Here is an 18,368-nt window from a genome sequence, read left to right as displayed (position 1 = left end):
TATCCACTGAGCCAAACAGGTTTCAGCCTTATAATTTTTTTGAAAGGTGGACATGATATACTAGGTGAAAGGAACTTTGGTAAATAGGCCTTTAGGAATGTGGTAATAATGTGTAGGGGAGTGGGAGGATGAATCTATAGTATAATTAGGTCTCAGTCTTTGTCCCTAGTCTGTGAACTTCACCAGTGCTTCTCAGGGTTTTTCCCCCCTTTAGGTGGAACAGGATATTTAGAGTATGCTGGAGTTGGGCATTTCCTTTTCCTCTGGTATGCTAAGCACGCTGATAAAATCCCAGCAAAATCGTTTCTTTAGAGAGAAAGCCCTGTTAAGAACAAAAGGAAATCTGGTTTGTTTAAACAATGATTATTTTCCCCCTCCTATTGGCAGAAGGATATTTTCCTCCGATAGTCACTGTGAGGAGCTAATAGAGTTCCTGGAAGTAAAACTCACAAAAGAGTGGAGGACCCCTATGAATGGGCTGTTCTAGAGTTTTTAACTCTCAGACTTGTCCCGAAAATGATCAATTGCAATTCAGGTTTTCCTATCCCAGGAGTAATTCCCATAAAGGTTTCTGTGTGTAAGCTCCTGTTCTGGAGAGTTATCATTGTCTACATCTGCCTGTCTGTCTCTCCAATTTTATTTTTTAAATATATTTTATTGATTTTTTTACAGAGAGGAAGGGAGAGGGATAGAAAGCTAGAAACATCGGTGAGAGAGAAACATCGATCAGCTGCCTCCTGCACATCTCCTACTGGGGATGTGCCCCCAACCAAGGTATCAATACATGCCCTTGACTGGAATCCAACCAGGGACCTTTCAGTCCGCAGGCCGATGCTCTATCCACTGAGCCAAATTAGTTAAAGCTGTCTCTTCAATTTTAGAGGTATTGGTTTTCCTTGTGAGTTACTTCTCTGGTGACTCTAGGAAGATATGTATTTTTCAGTTTGGTCAGACTTTACTTGTTAGCATGGAGTGGCAATTTCTAAGCTCCTTCCATGCTGGGCAGGCAGACAAAAAATTCCCTCCATTAGAAATTATTCATCAAATCGTTAAGTCCAGTTAGCTGGAAGATCATTTCCTGATATTTCACTCAAAGAGGTGGGAATGCGGAGGAAAGAGTTTCCAGCAGGGCATAGTAATAAACTCATGCCGTTCTGGGAAATAGCAATGATAGCTATGGGGTCAAAAGGAGCAGAGAAGAGTGGAGGAGAAAGAAGGGCAAGGGAGTTATGAGGGACAGTTGGGAATTGGAGACTTGGGTATGGTTGAGGATAAAGATGACAAAATTAAGTAAAGTATGGCAGTAAAAAGAAACCTATTATATTCGATCTTATGGGTCTATACTACTTTTTCTTGCTGAGGTGGATAGTTGAAAAAATACGGGGTAGGATCTGGACAGACAGAATGCTGATGTGTTGGGATGTGTGTGTTCATGTGTATCTGAGTATAGTGAATGTTATATAGAAGCACTGATAGGAAGTGGGACCGGAAATAGCGGGATGCTTGTATTTCTAGCATCTAACATATTTCCTGGCTGCTCAGTAAACATTTGTTGAATGAATGCATGAATAAGCCTGCAGAGCTTTCTGAAAAGAAACTATAATTACAAGTTTAAAAAGTAATTTGACAAAAATAAAAATGAAAAAGCAAACTTCATCTCTTTTCTAAGCAAGATTCTTTAATAAAAATGTAAAAATACTAAGCAGCAAGGGATATCTGGATAGAAACCAGAATCTTAACCTCTATAGGAATGCATTGTACCAACAATCTTATTCCTCATTCTTTGGAATTAACTCTTAATTTGACTTAGTACCTCAATCATTTTTCAAATCCATTTCTTTCACAACTATCCTCCTACCCCTATACCTCCTCTTTCCTCTTCACCTTTCTCCTCTCTACTTTCTCTCTTCCCAACTCTCCACTTCTCCCACTTTTCTTTCTCTCTTTTTTTTCTTTAATGGAGCAACACACTTGGCTCCACTTCTCCCACTTTTCATCTTCATCCCTTCCCTTCCCTTTCTTTCTCTGTACCAGCTGTATCATGGTCTTTGATAGAAAGAGGGAGAGTGGGCAGAAAAAAGTGGTGATTTGGAGAAGGGGTAAAGGGAGACCAACAACAGGGAGACAGAGAATATCCCTAAAGCTCCAGGGAAGGTGGCGGAGAGTGGGCAGATGGGAAGTAATCAACCAAGGACCTTGCATGGACCATAGACACAGACAATGGGGTGAGGAGGGACTGAGATGGGGGGCGGGCTGAAAGGGGTCAATGGGGGGAAAGGGGGACAAATGGAATACTTTCAACAATAAAGAATTATTTAAAAAATAAAACAGCAGTTCAAGAACACAATACGGCTGGTGACGCCTGGTGAGGAGGGTGGGGTTTATGTTTGAAAGCTGCCTTTACATAACAAGCACATATTAATTACATTAAGTGCCTTTTGGGGATGAGATTACTGATGAAGATTAGATTATTCCACCCACTCCCTACTCCTTTGGAACTGCCACTGTCAGAAAATCACTTAGGAGGCTATAGCAATTACCCGGCCAGGTATTATAACAGCTGGAACAAAACGACATCAGTAAGAATTGGAAGGAGTAGACAAATTGTAGAAAAGGACTAATGAGAAATTTAGAAGTCTCAGCACATACCTCTGTCCAAACCCCTGCAGTAAGAGGCTTGCCATACCCCTAGAATTACCCCAGTTCTGCATTGACCCCAACTTTTCATTAGAATGTTTGTGTGTGTGTGCCCTGGCCGTTGTGGCTCGATGGTTAGAGCATTAGCCTGTGCACTGAAGCATCTAGGGTTAGATTCCTGGTCAAGGGCACATTTCCAGGTTACAGGTTCAATCCCTAGTCCCCTGTTGGGGAGCATGCAGCAGATGGAGTTGTTTCACATCTCTCTTCTCTCCCTCTCCCTCTCCCTCTCCCTCTCCCTCTCCCTCTCCCTCTCCCTCTCCCTCTCCCTCTCCCTCTCCCTCTCCCTCTCCCTCTCCCTCTCCCTCTCCCTCTCCCTCTCCCGCTCCCTCTCCCTCTCCCTCTCCCTCTCCCTCTCCCTCTCCCTCTCCCTCTCCCTCTCCCTCTCCCTCTCCCTCTCCCTCTCCCTCTCCCTCTCCCTCTCCCTCTCCCTCTGTCTAAAAAAAAATCTATGGAAAAAATATCCTCGGGTGAGGGTTAACAGGAAAAAAAAAAAAAAAAAGAAACAAACAAAAGAAACAAACAAAAAGAATCAAAAGAAGCTTGTCTGAAAAGAAATCTTGTATGCAAGGAGAATTACAGTATGTTCTAGTCTAATGGTAGGTCCCTGACCTACTTTTCTCAAAACATTTGATAAAAAGGGATTACATTTTTATCAAATGTTCTTACAGCTCAGAAGTGTCTTTCTCAAGGTCCTGAGAGTCATTCCCTTGAAATGTAATCATCAGGAAGGTTAGGGCCTTGTCTTCCTGTATCTGTGGGAAGATAGACTCCTCATTTTGATAACTGCCAGCTAGCAGATACAGCTGGTTTAATCCGCATTGACACAGACCAATCTTTTGTAATTTTTCATTTCTCTGACTCTACTGATCCCTGCCCGCCCCCCCCCCCCCCCGGTTCCCCCATCCCTGTAAAATGTCCAAACTGGAACGGAGCTAGCTTTCCCCCTATTGACAATAGTTATTGAATAAAATTTGTCTTCACTGCTTTACCTTATTGACACTAATCATCATTTCATCTCACTGTCTTGTATGGAGGGCCATAAATCTAGTGATTTCCTGGTTTGGACTTAGGGTATTTCAGAGAAAAAAACAGGAGCTGGTTTGGAGGCAGCTGGTGGGGAGAAGGAAGGTGATTAGTGAGTGACAGGGCTAAGGAATCATGTGATCAGAATAGAATACATTTTTCTTGAGGCATTGTAGTTGCGGTGAGAAGGGATTGTATAGGATGGCAAATGGGGAAGACTGGGAGCAGAAAACACCATGTTCTATCCAGTCTTCCTTCTCTTCCCTCCCTTCATTCTTCCGTTCATTTTCTTTCTTTTTTAATTTATATTTTTAATTTATTTTTGTTGATTTCAGAGAGGAAGAGGGAGAGAGATAGAAACATCCATGATGAGAGAATCGTTGATTGGCTGCCTCTTTCACGCCCCCTACTAGGGATGGAGCCCACAACCTGGGCATGTGCCTTTGGTCAAAATCGAACCCAGGACCTTTCAGTCCCCAGGCCGACCTTCTATCTACTGAGCCAAACCAGCTAGGGCTCATTTTCTTTCTTAACAAGTAACATATACATGTGGTTTAAATGTATGTGTATAATTTCATTATGTATACATTTATAGAAATATATTTAATACATACATTTATATATACTAAATATACAAAAGGGCTTAAGATGAAAAGCAAAAGGCCCTTAATTTCCTATCCCCTCCCCTTTTGAACTCTTTTGGCCATTTTTTTTTCCTGGTGGTCTCATCATCTAAACATACTAAGTATATACCTGTCAGCAGTTCCTCAGGATCAATTTTGGGCTTCATCTTTTGACGTTTACTATGGTCTATGAGCATGCATTCCCCTTCCCGTTTTAAACAAGTGAGAGATAGGTGTGTGTCCTAGAATCCCCTATGAACCACTGGTCCCAACAATAACTTTCCTTGAGCGCTATGTAGCAGACACAGTGGCCATCCGCTCAGATGCTATTAACTCATTTCATGACAAGCTCCGTTATAGGGACTGATAATTTACAAAGGGAATATAACAGCCCTAGCCAGTTTGGCTCAGTGGATAGAGTGTCGACCTGGGGACTGGAGGGTCCCAGGTTCGATTCTGGTCAAGGGCATGCACCTTGGTTGCAGGCACATCCCCAGTGGGGTGTGTCCAAGAGGCAGCTGATGGATGTTTCTAGCTCTCTATCCCTCTCCCTTCCTCTCTGTAGAAAATCAATAGAATATATATTTTTTAAAGAAAAGGAAGATAGAAATTTCCAAAACAGACAGGTAAAGACAATGCCTTCCCCACCAAAAATGTGAAGGGAGAAAGAGCAGTTGGGGGGGGGGGGGAAAGCTAGCTTTGTGGCACAGAAATCACAACGGTCCCTTTTAACTCATCGCGCAGGCGGGTGGGACCCGGATAGCCCCCCAGGGGAGCGCCCGCCGCCGGGCGGGGCCCCACCGGAGCGGGGGCCACGTGACGGCGCTGAGGGGGGGGGCGGTGGGCACTCTGCCCTCCTGCGCGCAGTCTCTATGGTATCCTCCTCTGCCCCCGCGCCTTGGGCAGCGGCGGTCACGTGACACGGGCCCCGGGTTTACGGCAGGTGCCCACGTGACCCCGCCCGCAGTCGTGTGGCTGCAGCGAAGCACCTGGGCTCCTGAAGGGCGGGCGGTTAGGTCGTAAACGTCGCCAGCGCCGGCGGCGGACTCGCGGGCTTGGGCGGGCTCGGGCAGCACGAGCCCAGCTGCGATCGCCGCTCAGTGCCTGCGCCGCTCTGCTCCTCCTGCCGCCTCCGCCTCCGCCATCCCCACCTCCCTGCGGGTGAAGTCACCTTTGGGTCTCCCGAGACCTTGGGGCGTGAGGCCCCAACTCGAGACCCCCCCCCCATCCCCGCCTCACCCCCTCTTTCCCGCTCCCCCGCTCCTCCTCCATCTCTTCCTCTGCATCACCGCATCCCTTAGCCTCGGAGCCGGCCGGCTGGGCTGTGCCTCGGGGCCAAGTTTGAGGTGGTAAAGGGTAAAGGGGGCCAGCAGCCCCCCCAGTGGACAAAGGCGAAGGCAAGATCGGAGCGGGCCTAGGGGCTGCAGGCGCTGAGGACAGGCGGCTGAGGGGGTGGCCGAGTGGGGGGGGGCAGCAAGCGTACTGCGGCTGTAGCAGGGACCGCAAAGGACTTGTTGCACGATGGAAGAATCTGACTCCGAGAAAAAGATGGAGAAGGAGAATCTGGGGCCAAGAGCGGACCCTCCCATTGGGGAGCCGGAAGGATCGCTTGGGTGGGTGAAGGGGATTCTGCCAAACCTGGAAGTGGGGGTGGGGGTAGGGGGTGAGGGGCTTTGGACCGAAGGGACTATTGGAATTAGAGCACCCCACCCGCGATCGATTGCTTCTGTTTACCAGTAGGGTTGATCAGTATCATGCTTTTGGGGACTGGGTGAACTGGAAAGAGGGCTGGTTGGGAACTGGGCCGAAAAATCCCTCGGGACGGGAAGGGACAGGCCTGATACCAGCCCTGGAAGGTGTGTTCTAAAGGAGGTGACGGTTCTGAATTGTTTTGGATGATTAATAAAAGGAGATTGGGCATCACCATGTTGAGGATGAGAAGACTTACAAGGAGGGTGGGTATTGCCTGGGCAGAGATCATGGACTTGAGAGTGCTTTCTGTGCCAATTTGTATCTGCAATCGAGTCTTGTATTTTATATCCTTTGTGCCTGCAGTGAGCGAAATAGGACTTGGAAGGACAGCCGAAGGGTTAAAGATGCTCCCACATTTTTAAAATCGGAGGCTAGCTTTAAAAATCAAACAGAGGACATTTAAATCCGGCAACATTGTTAGCTTTGTTAAAGCACTTGTGTATGTTGCTTTGCTTAAAAAAAAAAAAAATGAAGGTTATGGATAGTGGCATCTTGCATTTTAATGGCTCATTTATATTCCTTAATAAATATAACTAGGAGCTATCTCCTGAGCATGTAATTAGGGGCCAGGTTAGCATAAAGCCAGTTGTATAATTTAGGCAAATGAGGGCCTCTACGCCACTGAGGAGCCACGCACAGCCGTGCTCAGCTGTTGTTCGAAACACACTCTTTTGCATCTCGATATTGATTTGTGTTTCTTTAAGCCCAATTTCAGAGGCAACTGGATCATGGAAACTCTGTCTTATGATTTATACCTGCAGGTGGGCGCTGCCAAATACAGCCTTGAAGAAAAAGGTAAGATGCATTAAGTACATCAAAAACATGAAGGGGAAGGTAAGAAGTTACTCTTCAGAAAATGTGTAACCATGTTCTCCCAGTGTTTACTTCTTGATTTACTGTTTCTGAGACATGTATCTATCTGGGTCATTCACATTACCGTTTTGTAACTTCTCAAAGCCCATAGGATAAAATCCAAGGGGTTTCATGGCATAGAATGCTCTTTAAAAACGATTCCTGACTAAACATTCTGCCACACCTAATCGCCTTAGCGTAGCCATACAGAATTTGTTTTTCTCCAGATGTACAAATTAATTTGCATTTTCTGTAAGCCATACACAAGCCAGCACATTTTTGTTGAACCCAACCCAAATGTTACCATTATAGGGTCTTTTTAAAAAAGACATTTTTTATTGATTTCAGAGAGGAAGGGAGAGAAATATCAATGATGAGAGAGAATCATTGACTGGCTGCCTCCTGCACCTCCCCTACTGAGGATCGAGCCCTCAACCTGGGCATGGGCCCTGACTGGGAATCAAACCATGACCGCTTGGTTCGCAAGTCAACGCTCAACCACTGAGCAACACCGGCTGGGCCGCTATAGGATGTTAATATGAGGGCTCCAGGTGGAATTGAAGGCTTTTTCCCTTGTGCTCTATGGTACCCAACTTGCCCTTTAGGCAGAATTCATAAGAGCACAACTCTGGAGCGAGTGTTTGGACCTCTGGGGCTTTTATGTTCTTCATTTGTAAAATGGTGATGACATTACCTATCTCATAGGGTAGTTAGGAAGTTTAAATAAGCAAATACGTGCCAAGCACTTCGATCAGCACCTCACACAGTCTTTCCTAAACAATTAAAGCAAGATTTCTTAAATTAAAAGAACAAAAAACCTTTGAGACAGCATGGAGGGGCCTGGAGAGTATCACGCTAAGTGAAATAAGTCAGTCAGAGAAAGACAAGTGTCACGTGATCTCACTCATATGGGGAATCTAAGTAACAAACTGATGAATGGAGTGGATCCAGAGACATGGAAGGATGGAACAGTGTGGAATCTTGGAGGGAAGGGGGGGTGGGAAGTAACCAACCAAGAACCTTGTATGCATATATGCATGGCCCATGGCCACAGACAGTGGGGTGGTGAGGGCCTGGGGGGGTGGGTGGGGGCAGGCTGGAGGGAGTCAATGGGGGAAAAAGGAGGACATATGTAATACTTTTAACAGTAAAGAATCATTTTTTTAAAATATATTTTATTGATTTTTCACAGAGAGGAAGAGAGAGGGATAGAGAGTTAGAAACATCGATGAGAGAGAGTCATCGATCAGCTGCCTCCTGCACACCCCCTACTGGGGATGTGCCCGCAACCGAGGTACATGCCCCTGACTGGAATCGAACCCGGGACCCTTCAGTCCGCAGGCTGACGCTCTATCCACTGAGCCAAACTGGTTTCGGCAAGAATCATTTTTTTAAAGAAATATATTTAAGCCTAACTTCATTTAATAATTATTATATAAAAAACTCCACTTCGCTAAGGGGATGTTCTTGATGAGCCTGTCTAAAGTAATTAATAAGACTGTCTAAAAATACCAGAAATGTGTGCATGAATAAGAAAAACAAAACGTTTTTTATAACAACTTTATACTGGCTCGTGAGTAACATTTCCTTAGGCTAGTGGTCGGCAAATTCATTTGAGAAACATGAATGTTGAGCATCTGTTATATGTTAGACGCTGAAGCTACCAAGGGGATTCTCTGTCATGACAGACCAAAGAATGGGCTAACTGCAATGCATTGTGGTCTTTGTAGTGCTATAAGAGTGTCATGGAAGGGCAGAGGTGAGAATTACCTAAGCCAGCCTAGGGGATTGCGGTCAGAGGGTCAGAGCGGCTCTTTGTTGTTAATCCTCACCCAAGGATAGTTTTTATTTTCAGAGCCAGTGGAAGGGAAGGGAGTGAGGAAGTAGGGGAGAGAAGGAGAAAGAAAGAGAAACATTGATTGGTTGCCACACACAAACAAACACACATACACAGACCTCACCAGGGCTGGGGATTGAACCTTCAACCCAGGTACGTGCCCTTGACTGGGAATCAAACCTGCGACCCTTCGGTATGCAGACTGGTACTCTAATCACTGAGCAACACCGGCCAGGGCCAGATAAGCTTTTTGAGGAGATGGTCACTGAACTGAATTTTGAAGAATGGGTGGAGCTTAGCTGGAGAAAGAAAAGGGAACGGAAAGCTACTGGCAGAGAGTCCGAGGTGAAACAAAGACATAGTGCACAGGCCCCGGAGATCTGGGAGCAGGGAAAGTTTCCACGAGCAGCTCAGTTCAGTATGGCTGGACAATAAAGTTCCAGGCAGGGACGGTCAGAAGATGAGGGCAGAGGAATAAACAAGCCAGATCAAGGGGGCTGTAATATGTGGTTTAAGGACTTGATCCCGGAGGCCAGTGGTCGGCAAACCGCAGCTCGAGAGCCACATGCGGCTCTTTGGCCCCTTGACTGGCTGGGCATTAGAATCACTTCTTCAAAATAGACTCGCCCAGGCCGACAACCGGCTTCTGCGCATGGGCCACGAAGTTTCAATCGCACGTGGTATTTTGTGGAAGAGCCACACTCAAGGGGCCAAAGAGCCGCATGTGGTTAGCGAGACACGGTTTGCCGACCACTGTTGTAGGCCATAGGACATTTGAGAGAGAAAAAAAGAAGCAGAGCAAAATCATGGAGGTCAGTAGATAGGATGAGATGGGTAGCAGGGATGGAAAGGTTGACCTTGAGCAAGAGAAAAAACTTGGGTTATACGGAAATCTGTCCTATTCAGTGCACAAAACATTAGATCATGCGAGATCAGGGTTCAGTTTCCATTCAAGTTACTCTGTCAGTAATATCACTTTTAAAAATATATATATTTTTAATGATTTGAGAGAGAGAGAGAGAGAGAGAAACATCAATGATGAGAAAATCACTGATCGATGCCTCCTGCACGCCCCATACTGAGGATTGAGCCCACAACCCAGGCATGCGCCCTGACCGGGATGCTTAAGCACTGAGCCATGCTGGCTGGGCATTAACATGGTTTTGAATATATGAATATTTGACGTATACTCATAGCATAATAAATGCACTGCAGTTCTGTTGCCAAGAGGATGTGTGACTCATGACAGCTAAGCATCGGGGCGCTGGAATTCTGGGGATTCTGGTTGAGGAATGAGTCACCATTACCCGCAGCAGGTTGCTGGTATGTTACTTCAGGAAAACATCAAGTACAGGAGAGAGAGAGAGAGAGAGAGAGAGAGATCCCTGGAGACTTGATTTGCTTTAGCTTGCTAACTTCTTTTCATTCTTTTCCCCCTCCTCCACTTTGTCCTCAGGTGCTATTGATGGGTAAAAGCGGATCTGGTAAGACCAGCATGAGATCAATTATCTTTGCAAATTATATTGCCAGAGACACCCGTCGCCTTGGTGCAACAAGTAAGATGTTTTATCTTAATTGTCAAGTCAGGTGATCTGAACTGTTGATGATCCGCATAACACACTTGGTTGCAGCCACTCGGCCATGCAGAGGTTGAAAGATTGGTTTTGCAGCATGTTCTCCCCGTTGCATTTCTTTGCAGAGGTGTTTGGCCTGATTCTGGCTACTACTGCTTGCGCTCTTGGGTGGTTCTCGTCTAGGTTGCTTACCCAGTGGAATGCCCGTGTGCAACTTCTGTTACCCCGCTTTTTCTTAAACAAGCATAGGGATCTTTTTGTTTGTTTGTTTGTGTGTTTTTTGTTTTGTTTTTTTCTTTGGGGGGGGGGCAGGTGTTTATTTTTGAACTGTCATTATGTAAAAGGAAATTCATTGATAGGTATTAACAGGCATAACAATGAAATCGCCAAAGATTTGTTTTTTTTAAGCAGCTGCTAGTCCTAGGCTTTGTTAAAAGGTAAATTGCTGGGGGGTGGGGGGGGGGTGGGGGGAGCAGGGGTTATGAGAAGGAGGTTAACCTTATCTGCGCTCTGCTGTTTCTCTTCCTGGATACACACGGATGTTCTCATCGGAGTTCTGGCTTCAACTTGAGAAACATTTCATTGCCCTTGATGGCTGGAATGTTCAATCTGGCTTCTTCGCGTAGGCTCGCTCACTGGGCCGCCAGCGGATCCACGCTCCTAGGCCGTGACGCCATTTCATTTTGCAGCATCCAAGCACTTCCGGATCCTGTCATGGTCCTGGGCCTCTAGGTGACGAAGCCATTGCCCTCATCTGGCTTTTTAAAGATTTCCTGATGTGGGTTTCTGGCATCCTGACCATTTTCAGGGACAAGTCTCCCGCCACTTCATAAGGCATCTTGCTGTGGTTTTGAGAACAACAAACCTTTTAAAAACACCTTATGTCCCTCCCAGGTGCTAGGATACAGAGGAGAAGGGAACCTCATCTCTGGGCGAGGCGTGGAGTATAGACTCTTAATTGGAGCAGCTCTAATGGCTAGAAAGCCATTTCTTAGTTACAGCCCCGAGTCTATTCCCCTTTATTTCTGTTGGCTGGGCCCCTTTCCGCTCTCTTGAGTCTCTGCAAATATTTGTGTATGATAAATGTCTCAATCAGCCCCAGCCATCTCTTACCTCCCCGGTCTTATCTTCCTGAGGTCAAACATCTCCACTTCCTCCATCTGTGCCTCACTTGACACCATTCTGAAGGATTTTGAAGGACTTGTTTGAACATATCTACATTTTTCTTAAAGTGCTAAGACTCAAATGTCGATGTGGCCTGATTAGGGCCGAAAAAATGGTCACATGTCATGTTCTGGGCAGCACCGTCTGGCTCTCTTTGTTTTTTTTGTGGAGTGACTTCCATGATGTTGAGTCCTCTAAAAACACCCAGTTTCTTTTCACATATACCGTGTTTCCCCGAAAATAAGACATCCTCCAAAAATAAGACCTAGCGCATGGAAAGATAAGACATCCCCTGAAAATAAGACCTAGCACAACTTTGGGAGAAAAAATTAATATAAGATACTGTCTTATTTTCGGGAAAACAGGGTATTATCATTGAAACACGTATTCTGATTCTCATGCAGTTCATATTTTGAACCTGAGAATACATGCTTACCTCTATTTGTTCGTTTTTAACCCATGACTTGTGCCTGAACCCCAGCATTTGTTCACTGTGAGGTCCAGCACAAAAGTCGCTGTTTTCCTGGGCCTCAGTTTCCTTATCAGTAGGAAATAGGGTAAATCCTATCTTTGATTCTTTCATCTGTTATGCTACTTATTCTTCCTAGCCTTCTTACAGTTCGTACACTTGATAAACATCTCCTCTCGATTTTAGCTAAGTACTCCATCAGAAATCTTGGTCAGGATGGGGTCCTTTGGCCCATAATGCCTCAAGAACCTTCCTTCTAGAAAGTACCTGTCCAGTTTCCTCCCTGTCTTGATTTGCTCAATTTTCATTTTTTCCCTCTTCTTCCAACTTAACTATCTGGGCCTCATAATCACATGGTTTTAGTAGATTAGAGGCAGCTAATGTTTATCGTATGCCATTTTGTTTACGTTAGTCCTTGTGTCAGCTTCATTTTCATAGATGAGCAAAGTGTGACCCAGGAGTTCAGCTCACTCACCTCAAAAGCCTGAATGCCGGATGCCAGTCACTATGCGACAGCCACAATTCTTGGAAGACTTCTTTCTCTCTGTGTTTTAAATTCTGTACATTTTATTGAAGCACCTTTTTTCTCGTCCAGTTAATATTTTTGTTTTTAGGGAATTAGTAGCGTTTACCTACTACCCTAAGTCTAGTGACTAGTCTTGCGATCCAAATTTCAGAACTACTGTAGCTTCTTACAATAGTTTTAAAATAAGCTAGCAGCATCCCTGAAATGTTATACACAGTACGTTGCAAATTATATGACTTCGTATACATCAATGCAGGTTGTTTATTCAACAAGTGCTTTTCCAGACCTCCCGTGTGCCAGGCGCTGTGAATGGGACAGAGGTCTTACCCTTAAGCATGTCTCAAGCGGGACCTTCATTGATAATGCTTTGTTAGCAATTACTGTATTTCCTTAAAGGTAGTAAAAGGTATACTTTAAAATATTGTGTTGGCCTTCATGCTTTGGTGTATCATTAACTAGTTTGTCATTTGGGTTCTCCTGCATACCTTATAGACTAACTAAAAATTCCTTTGTATGCAGCTTTGAAAATGTTCTTTAAAAAGTAGTAAAAGAGTACGTCAAATATATGACATCACCTTGAATGTTTAGTGTTTTTGCTAGATTGTCATTGATGAAAAAGTCCAGTTTTATTTTGTTAATCTTAGAGTCTACTTGTTTTGAAATTTGAAGTAAGGATACAGAATGGTGATAATAATGACTTCATTAGGGGGCTGTTAAAATGTGTTTGTGTTGGAAGAGTAAAATTGTCAATGAAAATATGATTATGAAGTATTGTATTCTAAAACACTGTTGACGACTCTGAGATTTCCGATCTTCTCAAAATTCTGTTCCCTTTTTATTTAGTGCCTTATTATCCTGGTTTTCTCCCTTCATCTCTAAATCAGCCCTCCCTTTTTTTAAAATAATATTTTTTTCTTTCTGCCCCATAAATGTATGTGAGTTCTGTTCTTGGCTCGTTTCAGTTGCTCTTATAATAGAGGATAGGATGACTAGGAGAGCCAGAGGGCCATATAGGAGACACGAGACTAAAGAGGGAGGCAAAAAGTGGGTTTTAGATCATAAAGTGCCTTATAAGCCATGCCAGGCAGTTTGAACTGAGAATAGAGGGCAGCCCGTAGAGAATTTTAAACAGAAAGTACAGTCATATTTTACCATTTTTAATGTTCAACTTTAAGGACAAGAGTATAATATTTGTGAAAAATTCAAACATGATGGAAGTGTAGAAAGTATATTCCTTTCCTCATTCTCAGGTCTTTTTTTTTCCCCTGAGTGTATAGAATCAGACATATATAGAATTATACAGAGATAATGTGTTTTCTTTTCTTTTTAAAGAAAACTGGAATAATAATCTGCATTTTTGAGAGACCATTATATTTGTCATCTGGAGGATAGGTTAGGGGAGGCAAGGGTAGAAACGGGTTAACAAATCAGGAAACTATTTTAGTAGACCAGGTAAAAGATGAAGGAGGCTTAATTTGGGTTAGGGTGATGGTCATAGATATGATGAGAAGTAAATGAATTTGGGATGTTTTAACAGGTAGAGTCAATAAGACTTGCTGATTGATAGGTTTGGGGGGAATGGCGGGGAAAAGAGTGGACTTAAGGATGTAACTAAGGTTTTTGCTTAAGCAACTGGTTACATTCCCTAAGATGGAGAAGACCGAAAGAGGAATCGATTTTATGGGAAGAATGGGGAGATGATGAATTATAGTTGCGCTCGTTGAGTTTGGGATCCTTGTGGTTTAACCAAGTGAAGATGTCCACTCTATGATTCAGAAAGGAAGGAGAGAAATATGTTTTAGAGAGAACATATTTATGAGTTGTCGGTACCCAAATAGAGAATAAAATATTATGAATAGAGGAGAATATATAGAAGAGTAGGCGACCAACAGTGGAATCTCGAAGAACTCTTACATTTAAGGGTCAGAAAGAAGAACAGGAGCCATGAAGGAGGATCTGCCAGAGGTTGTAGATGTGATATCAGAGGCCGAGAGAAGAGAATTTTTTTGAGAAGAGAGTGGTCAACAGTGTCATACAATAGAAAGTAAGACAAGGACTCAAAAGTCCGCTGGATTTGACATGAGGCCATTGGCCACTTAATGAGAACAATGTCTGTGATATGGGGAATAGAAACCAGATTTCTATTCCGTGTGCTCCATATCTAAACCGTCACTGAATCCTGTCACTTCTTTTGTTATTGTCTTCCCTTTCTCAGTAGCACTTCTTTCCATTTTTTTTTAGTACTAGACCGTTTACATAGTCTTCAAATTAATAGCAGTTTGAGCACCTACTCTCTCGTAGACTCTGTTGGAAATACAAGGACATGTAAGATATGATTCCTTTTCCAAGGAGGGGGAAGTAAAGGGGAGAAGGGAGGTAGTTTGAGTACCTACTATGTGCCAGGCACTGGATTTAGGATAACTCCTTCAATCCTCACAGGAAGCCTGTGAGGTCAGGAGTATGCCTCCGCACTTTTTTAATAGAAGAATGAAACTTATACTTAGAGGTGAAGTGACTTGCCCAAGGTCACACAGACACATAGAACTAAGAACTGTTTGGCTCCAGAGTCCACTAAAAAAAATAATGCTCTGCTGCTTACGATACAGTTTATGAGAATCTAAAATTGCACAAAAGTTAGCTGTCCGTTTAAGCAACAGCTTCGAGCTGGTCATAGAAGAAATACCACTGAGTGATTGATTGACTGTCACCTCAATTGTAAAGGTGATAGCTGCTCCACTCGGAGAAATTTCCAGGATAAAAATTTGTGGTTTTCCACCTTGTGACTTTTAGTGCCTGGCAGAGAGTAGGTGCTTAGTAAATGTTTGAATGAATTGAGAGGGAATGATGACGGTAAGTGGGGGTGGCCAGGTAGGACTCTTAGAGGAGTGGGGGTTTTAGTTGGGTCTTACAAGATGAATCAAAGTCGGAAAGAAAGGTGGGGAGGACTTTCTAGGCAGATGGACAGAGTAGGCCAAGTATAGAGGGCATGGGAGGGAAGCGTGAGGCAGAGGTCGCAAACAGGCAGACTGCGTGCTGGAAAAGGCCCGTGGATGTGTTTTGTTTGGCCTGTCCAATGTTCTTAAGAATTGGAATTAGTTATCAACACGTAAATGTTTCTCTAAAAGTCTGGACTTCCCACCACGATTGAAAAATGGCCAGCTCTGTTAATCCTAAACCCATGTTCCTGCATGGCAAACGAGCTACAGCTGAGTAACTGCCACTCACGCCATCGACCCCCTGGGTAAATGTTTACTCTTCAGAAATGATTAACTTTGCTCTTGGATGTTTACTGGCCTGGCCCCTATTAGCAAGTTTGCGACCCCTGATGTAAGGTCCATTGGGGGTTGGGGAGGTAGTGGGGTTGGGGAGGACTCTGAACAAACCAGATTGGACTGGAGCAAAAGGCATTATTAATGTGTCTCATTGGGGAATACGAAAGGGAGATTCTGAAGGACCTTGAACGCCCCCCTATAGACATAGAGGAGCCCTTGTAAGCTTTTTGAATGGGGAGTGACATGTTCAAAGTAGTGCTAAGAAGATGAACCTAGCAGTAGCCTAGAGGGTCAAAGAAAGGGGGGAAGGCTTCCGGTCGGAAGGAAACTGTGGAGCTATTGTGGTTGTGTAGGCTTGAGAGGGGAAGGGCCTTCCTCAATGTTAGTGGCAGGTTATAAAGCAAGGAGTGGGAAATGAGGGAGATGACAAAGGATAGCCATGAATGAATGTGGACAGAGGAGTCAACATGACCACCCCCAATGTGAAATTGGTCGGGTCAGTCACGAAAATAAGGGAATCGATAGAAGGAGTGAATATGGTTACGTTGTATGTTTTGGGGGGCGGGGTTGGTTGTTGCTTTTAAAAAATTTCTTGCGGAGGGCTTTGGTAGGGGTACATGCACCAGGATAGCGCTATTAAATGGTATATGTCTCTGTCTTACATGTTAAGATTTTAACATTAGTATTTTAATTGGCAGTTGTCTCTGCTTCAAGCACTAAACTACTAAAAAGTAAAACGACTTACATGAGAGCCAGTTCAGGATAATCGGGGTGCCACCTTGCCACTAAACCACGCTACTAAGCTGAAAATCACCTTCTTGTGGCTTTGAGCATTTCACTCCACTCTGGTCCTACTAAATCCCGGGCTTAGTGCTTTGCTTAGTTTGAGTTTCGCCTCGCATGCTGCAATTACTAGATTTGTCATATTTACCTTCCAGTTGATGTAGAACATTCCCATGTTCGATTTCTGGGAAACCTGGTGTTGAACCTGTGGGACTGTGGTGGGTAAGTACCATCTGATTACCTGTGAGGCCAGTGGCAGTAATCAGCATGGAGAATGCACTTGAGTAACTCTCATTCACGAGAGACCCATTGGCTGGCGTTGGCGGTAGAGCGGTGAGCATAGCTGCCTTCCATAATAGATCCATTGGATACAGATTGATTTAGAGTGGGCATTTGATGACATCAAGATCTCCGGCTGGAAAATAGGTTTTGTTTGATTTCAGAGAGGAAGGCAGACGGAGAGATGGAAACATCAATGATGAGAGAGAGTCATCACTGAGCTACACAGGCCGGGCTGTGTATGAATTATCTCCAGGCACTCTAAGCACTATCCATAAGACCTGAGCACATACCTTTCCTCCGTGGAAGGAGTAGGAGACAGTGTTTTCTCTCATGGCCAAGGCAGTCCTGGAATATCCCATCATAAATGAACATTCACTGCACTTGTATGCTGGTATTGCTTCCTACCCTGTGGCCATTTGATCTTTGGCGGGTAGCGTACTGGTGAGGAGCTTAGGCCCTGGAGTTATATTAGCATTTGTATCTCAGCCCTGTTAGCTGCTGTCTGGCATTGATCACGTAAACTCTCTGAACCACACTTTCTTCATCCATACAATAGAGAGAATGATTGTGCCAACTCATAGGGTTTTTTGATGATTAAGTAAGATGATGTTAAGAAATGCACAGCCAAGTGCTTCATGAAGTAAACAGACATAATTAGCTCAACATTTCCCAGTTCCTAGCATAGAACCAGACATGGACTAGGTGCTCAATGAGTATCTGTTAACAACAACAACAACAAAATAGCCAAATATTCCATCAGAAAATGACTTCATTATTGCTAGCAGATGGATCACTTAACACCCTAGCAAATTTCTCCATCCAAATCCTTCCTTATTACCATTGCTTCCAATTCCGTAATCTGTGTCAAGATCAGCCCAAGTCTCTTACTTTTAGGCAATAAGATGTCATTTTTACACATAAGGCATCTGAAGTCCAGTGAGATTTTGCATCTAAGGTCACGGCCATTTATCTATTTATATTTATTTATATTAATTTATTTTAAATATATATATTTTGTTAATCCTCACCTGAGGATATTTTTCCACCAATTTTTAGAGAGAGTGGAAGGGAGCAGGGAGAGACAACGGTGTGAGAGAGACACCGATTGGTTGCCTCCCACACGGGCCCCAACCAGGTCTAGGGATTGAGCCTGCTATTGAGGTACATGCCCTTGACTGGAATAGAACCTGGGACTGTTCAGTAGTCCGACGCTCTTATTCATTGAGCCAAACCAGTTAGGGCTAAATATATTTTTCTCAAAGAGGAAGGGAGAAAGAGAGAGAAATGCATCGACAGGTTGCCCCCTACACTCTGGGGATTGAGCCTGCAATGAGGCATGTGCCCTGACTTGTGGTAATTGAACCTTGGCTTCCTGATTCATGGGTTGATGCTCAACCACTGAACCACACTGGCTGGGCTGCACAGTCATTTAATAGCAAAGTGCAAGACTGGAAACTAGGTTCATGAGGTGTTTTTTCCCCCCCCATAACAAAATTCTGTTTTTTGCTAGG

At 44.2% G+C, this 18,368-nt stretch overlaps 1 protein-coding gene across 4 annotated transcripts in view; it reads left to right on the top strand.

The window, feature by feature from the left end:
• RRAGB (Ras related GTP binding B) overlaps positions 1-18,368 on the top strand; it is a 36,303-nt gene that overhangs the window by 7,206 nt on the left and 10,729 nt on the right. Inside the window, exons 1-5 of one of the 4 annotated variants that reach the window (XM_036415767.2) lie at positions 5,298-5,959; positions 6,860-6,893; positions 10,244-10,343; positions 14,762-14,845; positions 16,731-16,797. In XM_036415767.2, coding sequence (XP_036271660.1) covers positions 5,868-5,959; positions 6,860-6,893; positions 10,244-10,343; positions 14,762-14,845; positions 16,731-16,797 — 377 coding nt within the window. In that variant the 5' untranslated portion in view covers positions 5,298-5,867. Of the gene's footprint in view, positions 1-5,296; positions 5,960-6,859; positions 6,894-10,243; positions 10,344-14,761; positions 14,846-16,730; positions 16,798-18,368 lie in introns of those variants that run through there. The other 3 variants (XM_036415766.2, XM_036415771.2, XM_036415770.2) reach the window with 3 other exon arrangements.

Source organism: Pipistrellus kuhlii, unplaced genomic scaffold, assembly GCF_014108245.1.
Source record: "Pipistrellus kuhlii isolate mPipKuh1 unplaced genomic scaffold, mPipKuh1.p scaffold_m20_p_51, whole genome shotgun sequence".
Lineage (NCBI taxonomy): Eukaryota > Metazoa > Chordata > Mammalia > Chiroptera > Vespertilionidae > Pipistrellus > Pipistrellus kuhlii.
The sequence above is the reverse complement of the archived record's forward strand: the minus strand, read 5'-3'. Positions and strand labels throughout refer to the sequence as shown.